General features: G+C 48.4%; 1 protein-coding gene across 1 annotated transcript in view; it reads right to left on the bottom strand.

Moving 5' to 3' along the window:
• DHX15 (DEAH-box helicase 15) overlaps window positions 1-15083 on the bottom strand; it is a 76113-nt gene that overhangs the window by 35069 nt on the left and 25961 nt on the right. Inside the window, exons 3-5 of the mRNA XM_060246219.1 lie at window positions 12595-12788; window positions 8916-9075; window positions 7340-7558 (exon numbers count right to left, since the gene is read on the bottom strand). Of these exons, the coding sequence (XP_060102202.1) occupies window positions 7340-7558; window positions 8916-9075; window positions 12595-12788 (573 nt within the window). The remainder of the gene's footprint in view (window positions 1-7339; window positions 7559-8915; window positions 9076-12594; window positions 12789-15083) is intronic.

The following is a 15083-nucleotide window of genomic DNA, read 5'->3' as shown; positions in this document are numbered from 1 at the left end:
TAAGTGCAAGAGTGATATCGAATGTTGTAACCTCCTTGAGGTTGGCTCTTTTGGGGAACTTTTAAGACGTTATCTGGGAATGTTGGTGTTTGCGTTTCGTTTCGCAATGGCTATACAACATAAAATTTTGACTAACAACATTTGTGGCAGGGCACGAGCTTTCACGTGTCACTGTTCTGAAAAAGTGAGCCCGTGACTCATGGAAGCTCATCCCCTGCTCCGAATTGTCTTAGTCTTTAAGGTGCTTTAAGGACTCTTGTCCTTTCTTCTCCTGGGCATACCTACTCGGAAGTCCCGCTAAGTTCGATGCAGCTTAGTCTGACACAAAGATGCATAAGGCTGCCATCTTGAAAAGCAGCTGAGCAAGAGTTCCTAGATTGGAGAGTTCTGGAAAGCCATTCCAGAGAGTCATTTTCCCAGTTTTTATTCAGTGACCTGACTTCTGCCAGGTCTAGACTATTTTACCAGGCACAGAGCATCTACCTTGGGTACAGATAAAGAAAGGTAGTCCCCTGTGCAAGCACCAGTCGTTCCTGACTCTGGGGTGACGTTGCTTTCACAACGTTTTCACGGCAGACTTTTTACAGGGTGGTTTGCCACTGCCTTCCCCAGTCATCTACGCTTTCCCCCCAGCAAGCTGGGTACTCATTTGACCGTCCTCAGAAGGATGGAAGGCTGAGTCAACTTGGAGCCGCCTACCTGAACCAGCTTCCGCTGGGATCGAACTCAGGTCGTGAGCAGAGGGCTCCAACTGCAGTAGTGCAGCTTTACCACTCTGCGCCAAGGGGCTCTTTGAGTACAGATACCTGTGTATATACATGACACGAGAGGCTGCAAAGGAGACATTTATAAATGTTCTCCTTGTCCCTTCCAAACATCCTGAAGGAGGGACTGACAACGTTCCCAAGTCAAAATATTTTAAAAGACAAAATTCAGGCACACTCATACCTTCAACAAATACACTTCTGATGAGTGATATGGCATTTGTACATTTTACATTTGTGTGTTAATTATCCAAGTATTTCCTGTATCGTGCAGGGGGTTGGACAACATGACCCTGGAGATCCCTTCCAACTTTTCGATTCTATGATTCTAAGTAAAGAACATTGCCTCAGAAATCCACTCTGCCAAGAAATAACAGAATCAACTGCAGGTGAGTAGCTGTGTTGGTCTGAAGCAATGGAACAAGGTCACCTTACCAACTATGTTATTCCAGTCTTAGCTGCACTGATGCACCTTGACTCTAACTAGCCCTTCCCAAGGGCTATTTTTGTAGCAGGAACTCCTTAGCATATTGGACCACACACCCCTGATGTAGCCAATCGTCTTGGAGCTTACAGTTGGCCTTGTAAAAGGAGCCCTGCAAGCTCTTGGAGGACTGGCTACATCAGGGGGGCGGGGCCTAATATGCAAAGGAGTTCCTGCCACATAAAACGCCCTGGCAACTAACCCACCCCCTCTCTACCTATATGTAACACTTGAGAAAATCTGTTTCCATCAGCGTTCCCTCTAAGCTAAGTCAGTGTGAGCTCACAGATTTTTAGCCTCCAGCTCAAAGATTTTTGTCTTAGCTCAGGAAGGAGGGCCCCAGAGCGCACTAATTTATGCAGCGGCTCACCACTTGAATGCCAGTAGCTCACAAAGTCTTGCTCACAAGACTCTGCAGCTTAGAGGGAACATTAGTTACCATGTGTCTGACGAGGTCTGCCTCTACACATACTAACAGTTCTCGCTTATACCCAGAGTTGAACTTCGTTGGTCTTGGAGGTGTCACTGGACTCCCAACTTTGTTCTTGGGAGACAGTTTGGTGTAGTGGTGAAGTGCGCAGACTCTTATCTGGGAGAACTGGGTTTGATTCCCCACTCCTCCACTTGCAGCTGCTGGAATGGCCTTGGGTCAGCCATAGCTCTCTTATCTGGGAGAACCAGGTTTGATTCCCCACTCCTCCACTTGCAGCTGCTGGAATGGCCTTGGGTCAGCCATAGCTCTCTTATCTGGGAGAACCAGGTTTGATTCCCCACTCCTCCACTTGCAGCTGCTGGAATGGCCTTGGGTCAGCCAAAGCTCTCTTATCTGGGAGAACCGGGTTTGATTCCACACTCCTTCACTTGCAGCTGCTGGAATGGCCTTGGGTCAGCCAAAGCTCTCTTATCTGGGAGAACCGGGTTTGATTCCACACTCCTCCACTTGCAGCTGCTGGAATGGCCTTGGGTCAGCCATCGCTCTCACAGAGATTGTCCTTAAAAGGGCAGCTGCTGCGAGAGCCCTCTCAGCCCCGCCCACCTCACAGGGTGTCTGTTGTCGGGGGGGGGGGGGGGAGACGATATGGGAGATTGTAAGCCGCTCTGAGTCTCTTAGAGAGAAGGGCGGGGTATAAATCGGCAGTTCTTCTCCCATCTGTTTGTTCTCTTGTACTTCTACCCTAATTTACAGCCATTCATGGGTACAACACACAATGTCATACAATTGTTATTATTACCAGCTGCTTTAATCCAATCTCGGCTAACTTATCACTAGTTACTTCCGCATCTTGTCTCTAACTAGCCCTTCCTGGCGACTAGACCCCTCTCCCCAGGTTGCTGCACAGGTCTTTCCAGTGGCCTGCCATGTAACCATCATAATCAAGTACCAGCCTTGAATAAAAGCATCTTGACAGGAAAGTAGGAGAGAGCAAGGGAAACGTAGCAGCAGCCACATGCCATCTAGATATGTATCCTCTCTCTCATGTGTTTCCATTTTGGTTAGAGTTTATGGGATAAACTAGGGGTCGGTTTTGTAGAAAAATCGGTGGCCTAGCTCACTAGCATATGCTGCCCCCACCCCCAGCCAAAAGCAACTTTATGCAAGAAAGGAGAGCCCCAGGCTAGCGAGGCCTGCTTGGGCTGGCGACAGATCCAGCCAGCCCAAGCAGGCCTCCCTCACCTGGGGCTCTCCTGGGCTGCCCCCACCTCAGTCAAAAGGCCAGCAAGCCACCCGCCGCCCAAAATCTCATGAGTGGAGAAAGGGTGGTGCAGGCTTCTCCAGGGATTAATGAGGGCTGTTGGAGGCGTGGCAAAGCCCCTGGTGGCTGGCTGGCTGGCTGCCCGCTCTCCTAATCCAGGACTTGTTCTGCAGCTGCACCTCCTATTCAATGGACAGGGTAGGTGGGGAGGAAGGGGGGAAACCGTCAGAAAGGTTCAGGAGCTGTGCCCCTGTGAGCTCCTGCTGAATCTGAGGCCTGGTATAAACACATCAGAGTGCAGAAGCAGCTAATTTTTCATCCGGAAGCTTTTCAAATATCTTCCAGTGTAGCAGCCGTAACATAATGCAGTGGCTTATAGAAAAAAGTGGTTCACAATTATGATAAAAAGATTAAGAAACTCTGGACTAGAGGTTACTTTTTTATAACAGTAATTAGCCTCCCCTAACCTCTAATCAATCAAAAAAAAAAATCTAAGGAGAATGAATTGCCCAGAAGCCTGCATGCAATTCCTCCGCTCCGGCTCCACCACGCACGGGAATACAAGGATGGAAACACAGTTAACGTTTCCGCAGACACTTCAATCTACCCATCAGGTACTTCTTGTCTTCGGCTGCAGGAGAATACATTAGTCAACTGTCAGAGCACATTAGTTCCGTCAAATTTAGGAACTACGGTGCGCCAGGAGTTACAAGCGCCTCTCGTCTGAAAGTGAAGACTCGGAAGGTGCCACCGAACGCTCAGGCGCCCGAAATGGTTTTGCTTACGCATCTGAGTTGTAATGAGTACACCAGGGTGCAGTACGGAAGGAGTCTCATTTGATAGGCAATTTAAAGCGACGGCAGAAGCCTTAGCAACATTTCCATCTCTCTGGTGGTTTATGTCAAGGAGCAGTACACAGGCTGAAATGCCAATTCATTTTCTACATGTGTTTTTCCCACCCAAGGGGACTGATTCTTCAGGTCTGACTTTGTCTTCTCTGTAGGAGTTTGTACAGGATATTTTCCCTTGCCCTACTGCTTGTCACATTGGGGGGAGGGGGGGGCGTCATACGTTTTAAACTATGTTTCAGAGAGTCTCTCTCCCTCCCCTTGCCCCCCACACTGTTTGACTAATGAAGCAATTTCACGTTTAATTTTTTGGAAAAAACTAGTTTCTCCTACATAGGAAGAGAGTAATTACAGAGTGGTTTATTATTATTACTCACACACAAGGGCAATTCTGTCTGCTCATTCAAAACTCAGCAGGCTACACAAAAACAAGGTATTTTCTTGTACGCCCCAAGGTTGCGGGGAAAAAGCTTCATTCTCACAACCCCCTACAGAACATCAGAAGCAGAACGCTGCATGTTGACCCCGAGGGCTGCTTTCTGCAACCATCCTGTGTCTGGGGCCGGCACTTGGCCCGACCTCAGTGACAAAGTCAGGGAATGCCCAGATGCTGTAGGAACCAAGCAGGATCCACCCGCCCTCCTTGGACCTCAGGTAGCCACCAGTGACTCCTCAGAACTTCCAGGACAGGGCCCTGGGCAGCAGGTAACAGCAGCAACTGGACACAGATCTCGCCGCTTCCTGCCTGGGCCCCAGGGCTTCGGACATCAGCTGATGATGTCATCTCCCGATGCCAGGACAACAAAGACAATGATGGGGCAGACTGAAATTCAGAGGCCATTGGGCCACTTTTGTGTAGTGGCTAAGTGCTCTGACTCTTATCTGGGAGAACCGGGTTTGATTCCCCGCTCCTCCACTTGCACCTGCTGGAATGGCCTTGGGTCAGCCATGGCTATCACAGGAGTTGTCCTCGAAAGGGCAGCTTCTATTAAAGTTCTCTCAGCCTCACCCACCTCACAGGGTGTCTGTTGTGGGGGAGGAAGATAAAGGAGATTGGTAAGCCGCTGGGAGTCTGATTCAGAGAGAAGGGTGGGGTATAACAGTCGTCGTCTTTTTCTGGCAGCAGAAGAAGACTGCAGATTTATACTCTGCCCTTCTCTCTGAATCAGGCTCACAGTGGCTTCCAATCTCCTAAATCTTCTTCCCCCACAACAGACACACTGTGAAGTGGGTGGGGCTGAGAGGGCTCTCACAGCAGCTGCCCTTTCAAGGACAGCTCCCACGAGAGCTCTGGCTGACCCAAGGCCATTCCAGCAGGTGCAAGTGGAAGAGTGGGGAATCAAACCCGGCTCTCCCAGATAACACACTTCACCACTACACCAATCTGGCCAGAAGGTCAGCCATAGTGGGCCTAATAGGCTCCCAGCCATGTAAGAACCTTGGAGGAGCCGGGCAGGGAAGGGCCTTGGAGGAACTGGCCAGTGAGGGGAAGGGGAAGGGCCAGCAAGGATGGAATGGGAAATTGGAGAAAGAGGTGCTCCAACTCCTGACCAAGGTAACGGCTCAGCCATGGGGCGGGGCTGATTGGCGGGGACAGAGAGGAAGTATGAAGGCAGCTCCACAAGCAGGCCTGGGAGGAAAGAGAGAGCACTACTCTCCCAAGAGGAAAGGGTGGAGCTGGGTGAGGCAACCCCTCTTTCTGTTCTGTGGTCTTGGGAGCCCCCCCCGGGGAACAAAAGCAGAGGGACAGCTGAGGAGGCAACACCTGCAACGGAGGAGCCTCACACACAGCTAAGTGAACTGAAACCACCACCCCAAACCATTTGATGCGGGAAAGAGAAAAGCTGCCTTCTCCGACATTCTTCCAGGAAATCGGGCTTGTACATAATGTCCTAAATCACGGCCTTGAACCAATGGCTTATAGATGGTGCAAATTTCATAGTTATACCATGCTGAACATGATCAAAGCAAATCAGAAATTACTAGGGAAAACCCCACAAAATCCAGCAGCATACAGACACACATAGCCAGCTTGGTTCCAACAAAGAAAAATTACTGTCCTTCCCGGGGGTCGTTTTGTAGAAAAATAGGTGGCGGAGCTCATTAGCATATGCTACCACCCCCCCCCCCCCAGCCAAAAGCAACCCGAAGCAGGAAAGGAGAACCCTGGGTGAAGAAGGCATGCTTCAGTTAGCTAAAGATCCAGCCAGCCCAAGTAGGCCTCGCTTGCCTGGGGTTCTCCTGGGCTGCCCCCTCTCCAGTCAAAAGGCCAGCAAGCCACCCGCCACCCAAAATCACATAAGAAGTGGAGAAAAGGTGGCATGGGCTTCTCCAGGGGTTCACAAGGACTGCTGGGGGCATGGCAAAGCCCCTGGTGGCTGGCTGGCTGCCCGCTCTCCTAATCCAGGGATTGTTATGCAGCTGCACCTCCTATTCAATGGACAAGGTAGATGGGAGGAAGAGGTGGAACCCTCTGAAAGGTTCAGGAGCTGTGCTCCTGTGAGCTCCTGCTGAATCTGAGGCCTGGTCCTTCCATACAGAGATGCACACCACACCAAACCTGAAAGGGACAGCTCTGCCAGAGTTCATTTTTTATTATAGCCTTTCAAGATATGGTTAAAGGGTGGGGTGGAGGGGGGGGGGCTGAATCTGCGATCCTCCCCCTCCCCAACAACTACTCTCTTACACTTCCTGCCTCTTCTGCTGGAGGGCAAGCCTAACAGCATCTCCAAAGACTCATCGCTCTTCTGGGAGGAAAAGAGTGTCAGATGCTGGACTAGCATTTTATTCCTTCTAGCTCCTTTCCCAGGAAAAAGGATACTACAGAGCCACCAGGGCTCACCTCTCACTAGGGAAGCCACTGCGCTGCTCCGTTCCATGTCTGCCAGATGTCAGTTACCCGAAGACTATTATCTTCTGCTTCCAAATGCGAGCAATCATTGAGATGCTCCACAGTTCTCTTTGATGGCAATACTCAGCTTCTTCAACGACAGGTTCCACGCTGCTCCATCAAACGACTGACACGCCCACATGCTTGGATTCAGACGTATCACCTCGCAATGAAAGACCCGAGCTAATAAAACGTGAGAGCGCCCTCACCTTCACCCACAAACATCTACTGAATCCGTCTAACAACTGCTACAAGGCTACCGGTTTCCCTCTCCTACTGTGGTATCTCAAATCAAGCAGACAACATCCAAAGTGCAGAACGGACGCCAGGCGCAAAGTTATACAAAATTCATTTGCCCCGGCCAGCTCCCCTGCAGCCGTATCTATCCAGAAACGTATAAAAACCGAACTCTCTCATTTAAGTGAGACGATAGATTGGCCCCGACTGCAGTTGGTTAGAAAGCACATTCTCCCTGAGACGTGGGCACTGCTGCTCGTAACGTACCCATTCATCGATTTAGAACCTGTCGGCTGATGTCTTTATTTTTCTTAATGAAACTCCGCTGGAGTTGAAAAATAAGCAGCCGGGAGCTCAGAAGTGCATACAAAATACACTACAAAACCCCGCCGCTACGAGATCAAGAGGAACGCGAACAATACCTCTTGGCCGGTGAGGAAGAGAAGGAGGTCTCCTTCCTCCTCTTCGCACATGTGGATCTGGATTACGGTACGAATCGCTGCCTCAAGGTAATCCCTCTCTGGTTCCGGGGTATAAAAGATCTCCACAGGATGAGTACGACCAGGGATGGTGAGGAGAGGACAGTTATCAAAATAAATTTGAAACTTGCCGGCATCTAGAGTGGCACTCATAACTATAACCTGCAACAGACGAGAAGAAACAAAAACTATATACGCAGGTTCAAACTGACACCCATTTCTGTTCAAATTCTACAGTGAAAATTGATTTTAAAAGGTAAGACTAAGCAATATTCAGGGTCACATTGTCTTCTGTTCACTTTATAACCTGGACACTTTATTTAAAATACGTAGATCAGGAAGCGCAGGGCAGCCGATTGGGGCTTCGGTCTCTCACAATACCACACCGGCAACGCACAAGAAGAAACAAATGGACTTCGTGTAGTTCCGCCTGCACGCCATCTTGTGCAACGCTTGGCGCTTTCCTCGCTCGACTGCTCAGAAGCCGGGTGCGTGCTGTCCGGCACAAACAGAAATGGGGATACAATAAGCTTGAACTAGCGAAAGTGGCTGCAGTGAACATATGAAGCTGCCTTCTACTGAATCGAACCCTCCATCAAAGTCAGTCTTGTCTACTCAGACTGGTAGCAGCTCTCCAGGATCTCAAGCTTTTAGTTGGACCCTTTTTAGTTGGAGATGCCGGGCATTGAACCTGGGACCTTCTGCTTACTTTTTGCTTTCTGGCAATTTATAGCCCGCCCTATCCCGTAATGGGCTCAGGATGGGTTACAACACGATAACTGCTTACTGCTTACCAAGCAGATGCTCTACCACTGAGCCACTGTCCCCTCCCCTAAGTGGCCTTCTTGTGTTTCCACTTCTGCCACATCTCTAGTGGAAGAGGAAACTATGCACTGATCCAACCCATTACTGTCCCCCATGGCAGCAGCAGCTAGTTGAACAAGGTCTACTAAAGGACCCTGCACCGTAAACAGGTGAAAATAGCTAGTAGTTGCAGCACCAGGGCCTTTTTAGTGGAGGCCCTCATATCTCATCGCTTGATGGTTGAGGCTACTACTTCCCCCTCCAACACTCTGTTGTTTTTTGCAAAGTTCTGCAAAGTAGAGCTAATTAGGAAACTTCTTACGAACCCCTGAGCTTCCTCCACTACAGTTTCGTTCAAAGGAATCAGTTTCATGTTGTTGTTTTTAATGGTATCTACTGTTGATGTTTTCATATAGTTACAGTTTTTTAACTGTGTCTTTGATTCCTCCGGGAGAAAGGCAGGCAAAGAATATATTTTTAAAATCTTGCTGCGCTCAACAGGACCTGCTTCTGAGAAACCACCGAGCATGCCGATATGGAGAAAAGAGATACTAAAGATGACAAACTTAAGAGTTCCTTCATAAATATGGACAATTTCAGCCACATATAAAAATTTTAAAATCTTGTTAAAGTCTGCTAACTAATCAAATAGTGAAAGCATTGAAAACTAGAGACAGACTTTGGCAATATTCTACACGGGACATTCACCACTGACCTTTAAGTCAGACCTTTGCCTTACAACCTCTTTCAAAACTCCCATCAAAATATCGGTAGCCAAAGTTCTTTCATGGGCTTCATCAAGAATTATGACTCCGTAGCGCTCCAGCAAAGGGTCATTCATAGCTTCACGCAGTAACATACCATCAGTCATGTACCTGTCCCGGAAACAAATAATTTTAATTGTGGATAACAGCAGACGTGCCCATCCGTCACTCCAAGATTATTTGCAGCTTTCTCCCGACTACTTCTTCCTGAAGTTGAAATATTAAAACTGTACACAGCCTAATGCTTTTAAGGTCCGTGATAGCATCCTTCATATCCCATCCATTTTCCTTGCAACAGCTGATGCTTTTAGTCATTAGTTGGGTTCTCAACATACAAGATGTGCTTGCTAGCAAAAAAAAGGTCCATTGTTAGAGGGAGCACGGTGTCCTGCACACCCCCGCACTGCTTTTTCTGCCTGGGCTGCAGGATGCGGAGGATATCACCAAGAGCCCTCTTCATGACAAGCAGAGAGCCAAGAAGCCCATCGCTGTCCCCACCAAAAGCATAGAAGTGCCCAGGATCAAAGAAGCAATGTGCTTATCCAGGGCTTTTTTTTTTTTTGTAGCAGGAACTCATTTGCATATTAGGCCACACCCCGATGTTGCCAATCTTCTGAGAGTTTACAGGGCTCTTCGTACAGGGCCTACTGTAAGCTCCAGGAGGATTGGCTACATCAGGGGGGTGTGGCCTAATATGCAAAGGAGTTCCTGCTACAAAAAAAAGCCCTGTTTATCCACTTCACAGCCTGGGCATTTTCCTTGACTACCAACCTTATGGAACATAAAAACGCAGCCATGTTCCTCCATTCCACTGTTTCCCAAATGTCTGACAGCTAAGACACACTGGATATAACTGTATACAACTTAATTCTTTGTTGAAGAAATTCCAGAGCCTAGGTGCTACTACTGAGTGGATGCCTCCGTCTATGCCTACCCACACGGCTTCCAGAAGTGGGGGCACGCAGAGTGGGACCTCCAGCGATTATCTTTAACTTCTGGGTTGTCATGGGCAGGGCTTTTTTTTATAGAAAAAAACCAGCAGGAGCTCATTTGCATATTAGGCCCACCCCCTGATGCCAAGCCAGCCGGAACTGTGTTCCTGTGCATTCCTGCTCCAAAAAAGCTCTGGTTATGGGACAAAGTGATCCTTCTGGTAATATGGCCCCCGACTGTGTAGACATTTTTATGTACTTTGTGTATTGGGCCTGGCACTGAACCAGCAGATACTAAATGACTTTTAATATTGTTGAGATGCCATCACTATAACTTATACCTGTTAAAAGTGATTCCCTCCCCTTGCCATGGGAAAAGCCATTTCAGAAACGCACATGAACTGCTTACAACCAATGCAATGCACAGAGCCATCTCTTTTATGTTTTATATCTGTGCCCCAGTACAAAATAATCCAACCTGGCGCTCAGTGCTTTGGACAGGGCTCTTTTTGAGCAGGAACACACAGGAATGCAGTCCCAGCTGACTTGGCATCATGGGGTGTGGCCTAATATGCAACTGAGCTCCTGCTGGGCTTTTTCTACAAAAGAAGTCCTGCACGAAACAATGGTGACATCAGGGGTGTGGCCTAATACCCAAATGAACTCCTGCCGGGCTTTTTCTACAAGTCACTGGGCAAGAAACCCATCTAGGTGAGACTGTCAACCACCAGGGATCGGGCCTTTTCAGTGGCAGCCCCCTCCTGGTGGAATCAATTGCCGGAAGAGGTTAGGGCCTTGCGGGACCTTGCTCTGTTCCGCAAGGCCTGTAAGACCGCTGCCTTCAGTCGACTGTAGGAGAATTCTGGAACAACTGTCGTCCTGAGAATACGAGTAAAATCTAATCTGTTAGCACCAACTGTATATTGGTTTTAACTGATACTGTTGAATGGTTTTATTGATTTTACGACTGCGATCCTAATATACTACGATCTGATGTAAGCCACCCTGAGCCTGCCTCGGCAGGGAGGGCGGGGTATAAATCGAATTAAACATAAACAAACATCTTTGCATTCTCTGCAACTCTGCACAAAGAAAAAGGCCTTGCTGTTGTCCAGCAGCTGGAAGGGACACCGAAGCAGAAGAAGAAGATGAAGAAGATACTGGATTTATATCCTGCCCTCCACTCCGAAGAGTCTCAGAGCGGCTCACAATCTCCTTTACCTTCCTCTCCCACAACAGACACCCTGTGAGGTGGGTGGGGCTGAGAGAGCTCTCACAGCAGCTGCCCTTTCAAGGACAACCTCTGCCAGAGCTATGGCTGACCCAAGGCCATTCCAGCAGGTGCAAGTGGAGGAGTGGGGAATCAAACCCGGTTCTCCCAGATAATAGTCCGCACACTTAACCACTACACCAAACCGGCAAGAAGGGGGGGGGGGAGGAATGAGGTTTCTCCTCTTCCACACAGGTCACAGCAAGGCAGGCAGCCCTGGCCAAGGGAAGGGGAATCAGAGGGAGGGAAAAGCAGAGTCAAAGCCACAAACTTGGGGGAAGCAGAGGCTGGTGAAGGCAAGCGATGACATTTCCCCTCCATCAAGTGTCCTCATGGGCCTCCCTCCCCCGCCCACATAGTTTTTTCAGCAGCAGCCGATGCTAGAGATCAAAAGTGGCTTTGGTTCAACCGATTGCACTAAACAAGGCTGCATTCCAGCCATGTTTGTAGCTTTCTTCAGGCAAACTCCTGGACAACAGAAGAAGACAAGTCTGGTTGGCTGAAGCAACTGAAGGGGTTTCTAAGGGAGGGTTTAAAAGGATGTTTTGATTGGCCCTCTTCTTACTGGTAAAGACTTCCCCAGTGTGGGGGGGTGGAGGATTAAGGTTGCAACGACAACATGCTATACTTTCAAATAAGAGTAAGGCAGATGGTCTCAACCTAGCATGAATCTTGGATGTTCACAGGGCCTATTGTAGCAGGAACTTCTTTGCATATTAGGTCACCTCCTCCCCGATGTAGTCAATCCTCCTGGAGCTTACAGTAGGCCCTGTACTAAAAACCCTGTAAGTTTGGTGTAATGGTTAAGTGTGCGGACTCTTATCTGGGAGAACCAGGTTTGATTCCCCACTCTTCCACTTGCACCTGCTGGAATGGCCTTGGGTTAACCATAGCTCTCATAGGAGCTGTCCTTGAAAGGGCAGCTTCTGGGAGAGCTCTCTCAGCCCCACCCACCTCACAGGGTGTCTGTTGTGGGGGAAGGAGATAAAGGAGATTGCAGGCCGCTCTGGGACTCTGATTCAGAAAGAAGGGCGAGGTATAAATCTGCGGCCTTCTTCTCCCGGAGGATTGGCTACATCAGGGGGTGTGGCCTAATATGCAAAGGAGTTCCTGCTACCAAAAAAGCCCTCGATGTTCATTACCTCTTCCAATCAGCCTTCATTTCAGCCTGGCACAAACTGGACTACCCAGACTCCCTTTCTTTCCAGAGACAAACTGGTGTTCAAAAGAACGTGCCTAGGAGGTTATTGCCTTTTCTCTGCACTGAAGGGGAAGGGCACATGGAATACCCAAGCCTCCTAACAGGCTGACATTTCTTCCTGGATCATCACGGGTAAGGAGGTCCCCTCACTATTTTCCTTTGGAAATAAAACTTCTCCTAAAGCTGGCAAACTTCTCTCTTTGGAAGATGGCACCTCCAACACTTACTTGAGAATAGTTTTTGCGCTACTGCAGTCTTCAAATCGAATGGAGTAGCCCACTTCCTGGCCCAACATCACGTCCATTTCGTCAGCAACCCGCTGTGCCACGCTCATCGCGGCGACTCTCCTGGGCTGGGTACACGCCACACCTCTCTTTGGCCCCGGCAATGATCGCATGTAGTCAACACACCACTGAGGGATCTATCAAGGGGAGGGAAAGTGTGTTGTTGGGTGAGTTATACACAAAAACAAGTAGCATGGAATTTACATAATAAAGATTTACCAGACCTTAATTCAAGGGGCTTCAATCAACTATAAGAGAACATAAGAACATAAGAGAAGCCATGTTAGATCAGACCAGTGGCCCATCCAGTCAAACACTCTGTGTCACATAAGAACATAAGAGAAGCCATGCTGGATCAGGCCAATGGCCCATCCAGTCCAACACTCTGTGTCACATAAGAACATAAGAGAAGCCATGCTGAATCAGGCCAATGGCCCGTTCAGTCCAACACTCTGTGTCACATAAGAACATAAGAGAAGCCATGTTGGATCAGGCCAATGGCCCATCCAGTCCAACACTCTGAGTCACATAAGAACATAAGAGAAGCCATGTTGGATCAGGCCAGTGGTCCATCCAGTCCAACACTCTGGGTCACACAATGCCCCGAAAAAAACAGGCGCCATTAGGAGGTCCATCAGTGGGGCCAGGACATTAGAAGCTCTCCCACTGTGCCTCCCACCCAACCACCAAGAATGCAGAGCATCACTGCCCCAGACAGAGTTCTGTCAATACCCTGTGGCAAATAGCCACTGATAGACCTCTGCTCCATGTATTTATCCAGTCCCCTCTTGAAGTTGTCCATGCTTGCAGCCACCACCACCTCCTGGGGCAGTGAATTCCATGTGTTAATCACCCCTTGGGTGAAGAAGTACTTCCTTATGTTCTTAGGGCTAACTATGGGGGAGATACACAAGCCATATGCACAAAAACAACAGCACCTATGCTTCACTGGCAATGTAAGCCAGCTTAAACATGAACTAAAAATACAATGTGTGTTAAAATGTCCATGCACAATGTAATGGGTTACAGGGCTGTAGCAGGAACTCCTTTGCATATCAGGCCACACACCCCTGATGTAGCCAATCCTCCGAGAGCTTACAGGGCTCTTTGTACAGGGCCTACTGTAAGCTCTCAGAAGATCGGCTACATCAGGGGTGTGGCCTAAAAGGCAAAGGAGTTCCTGCTACAAAAAGAGCCCTAGATGGCCACAAATATCCTTTGGGGAGTCTTCCTCCAACTTTATTCATTCATTCATTTATTCATTCATTTACTTACCTTAAATTTCTATTCCGCCCTCTCCACAAGCGGACTCAGGGTGGCTAACAGTCAGTTCAGACGTTTACACTTTCAGTTTAAAAACCAATACAATGCAATTACAATTAAAAAATTCTATGGCGCTGTCTTCAATATAGGCAGGTTCTTCTTCTTGATGGTGAAAAAAAAAATAATTCACCCTGTGCCACCTGAGCAGGAGGACAGCTTTGGAAGCTGCTCGGTGAAATGGCAGGGTCCGCCACAACACTCCTGCGTGCGCATGGCCAATGTTTAAAAACCTAGTTCTGAAGCAAGTTCTTCAGCCTATGCCTTGATACACAGTAGATAGGTATTTACACTGCTCTGACACAGGGATGACTCAGGCATATATCCAAACCATGGCTTGGCACTGTATGAAGGAGGGCTTTGCTCACACGCGCATCGCTTCCTTCCCATGCTCCAAGTGCAAACCAAAATTTAAAAGTACATAAGAACATGAGAGAAGCCATGTTGGATCAGGCCAATGGCCCATCCAGTCCAACACTCTGTGTCACACAGTGGCCAAAAAAATTATATACACACACACACAAACACACACACTGTGGCTAATAGCCACTGATGGACCTCTGCTCCATATTTTTATCTAACCCCCTCTTGAAGCTGTCTATGCTTGTAGCCGCCACCACTTCCTGTGGCAGTGAATTCCACATGTTAATCACCCTTTGGGTGAAGAAGGACTTCCTTTTTTCCGTTGCTCAGCAATTTCATCGAATGCCCATGAGTTCTTGTATTGTGAGAAAGGGAGAAAAGGACTTCTTTCTCTACTTTCTCCATCCCATGCATAATCTTGTAAACCTCTATCATGTCACCCCGCAGTCGACGTTTCTTCAAGCTAAAGAGCCCCAAGCGTTTTAACCTTTCTTCATAGGGAAAGTGTTCCAACCCTTTAATCATTCTAGCTGCCCTTTTCTGGACTTTTTCCAATGCTATAATATCCTTTTTGAGGCGCGGTGACCAGAATTGCACACAGTGTTCCAAATGAGACCGCACCATCGATTTATACAGGGGCATTACGATACTGGCTGATTTGTTCTCAATTCCCTTCCTAATAATTCCCAGCATGGCATTGGCATTTTTATTGCAATCGCACACATAGGAACCAACAAGCTGTAGTTTTC

This window comes from Heteronotia binoei, chromosome 9 (genome assembly GCF_032191835.1).
Source record: "Heteronotia binoei isolate CCM8104 ecotype False Entrance Well chromosome 9, APGP_CSIRO_Hbin_v1, whole genome shotgun sequence".
Classification (NCBI taxonomy): domain Eukaryota; kingdom Metazoa; phylum Chordata; class Lepidosauria; order Squamata; family Gekkonidae; genus Heteronotia; species Heteronotia binoei.
This window is presented reverse-complemented; position numbering and strand designations above follow the sequence as displayed.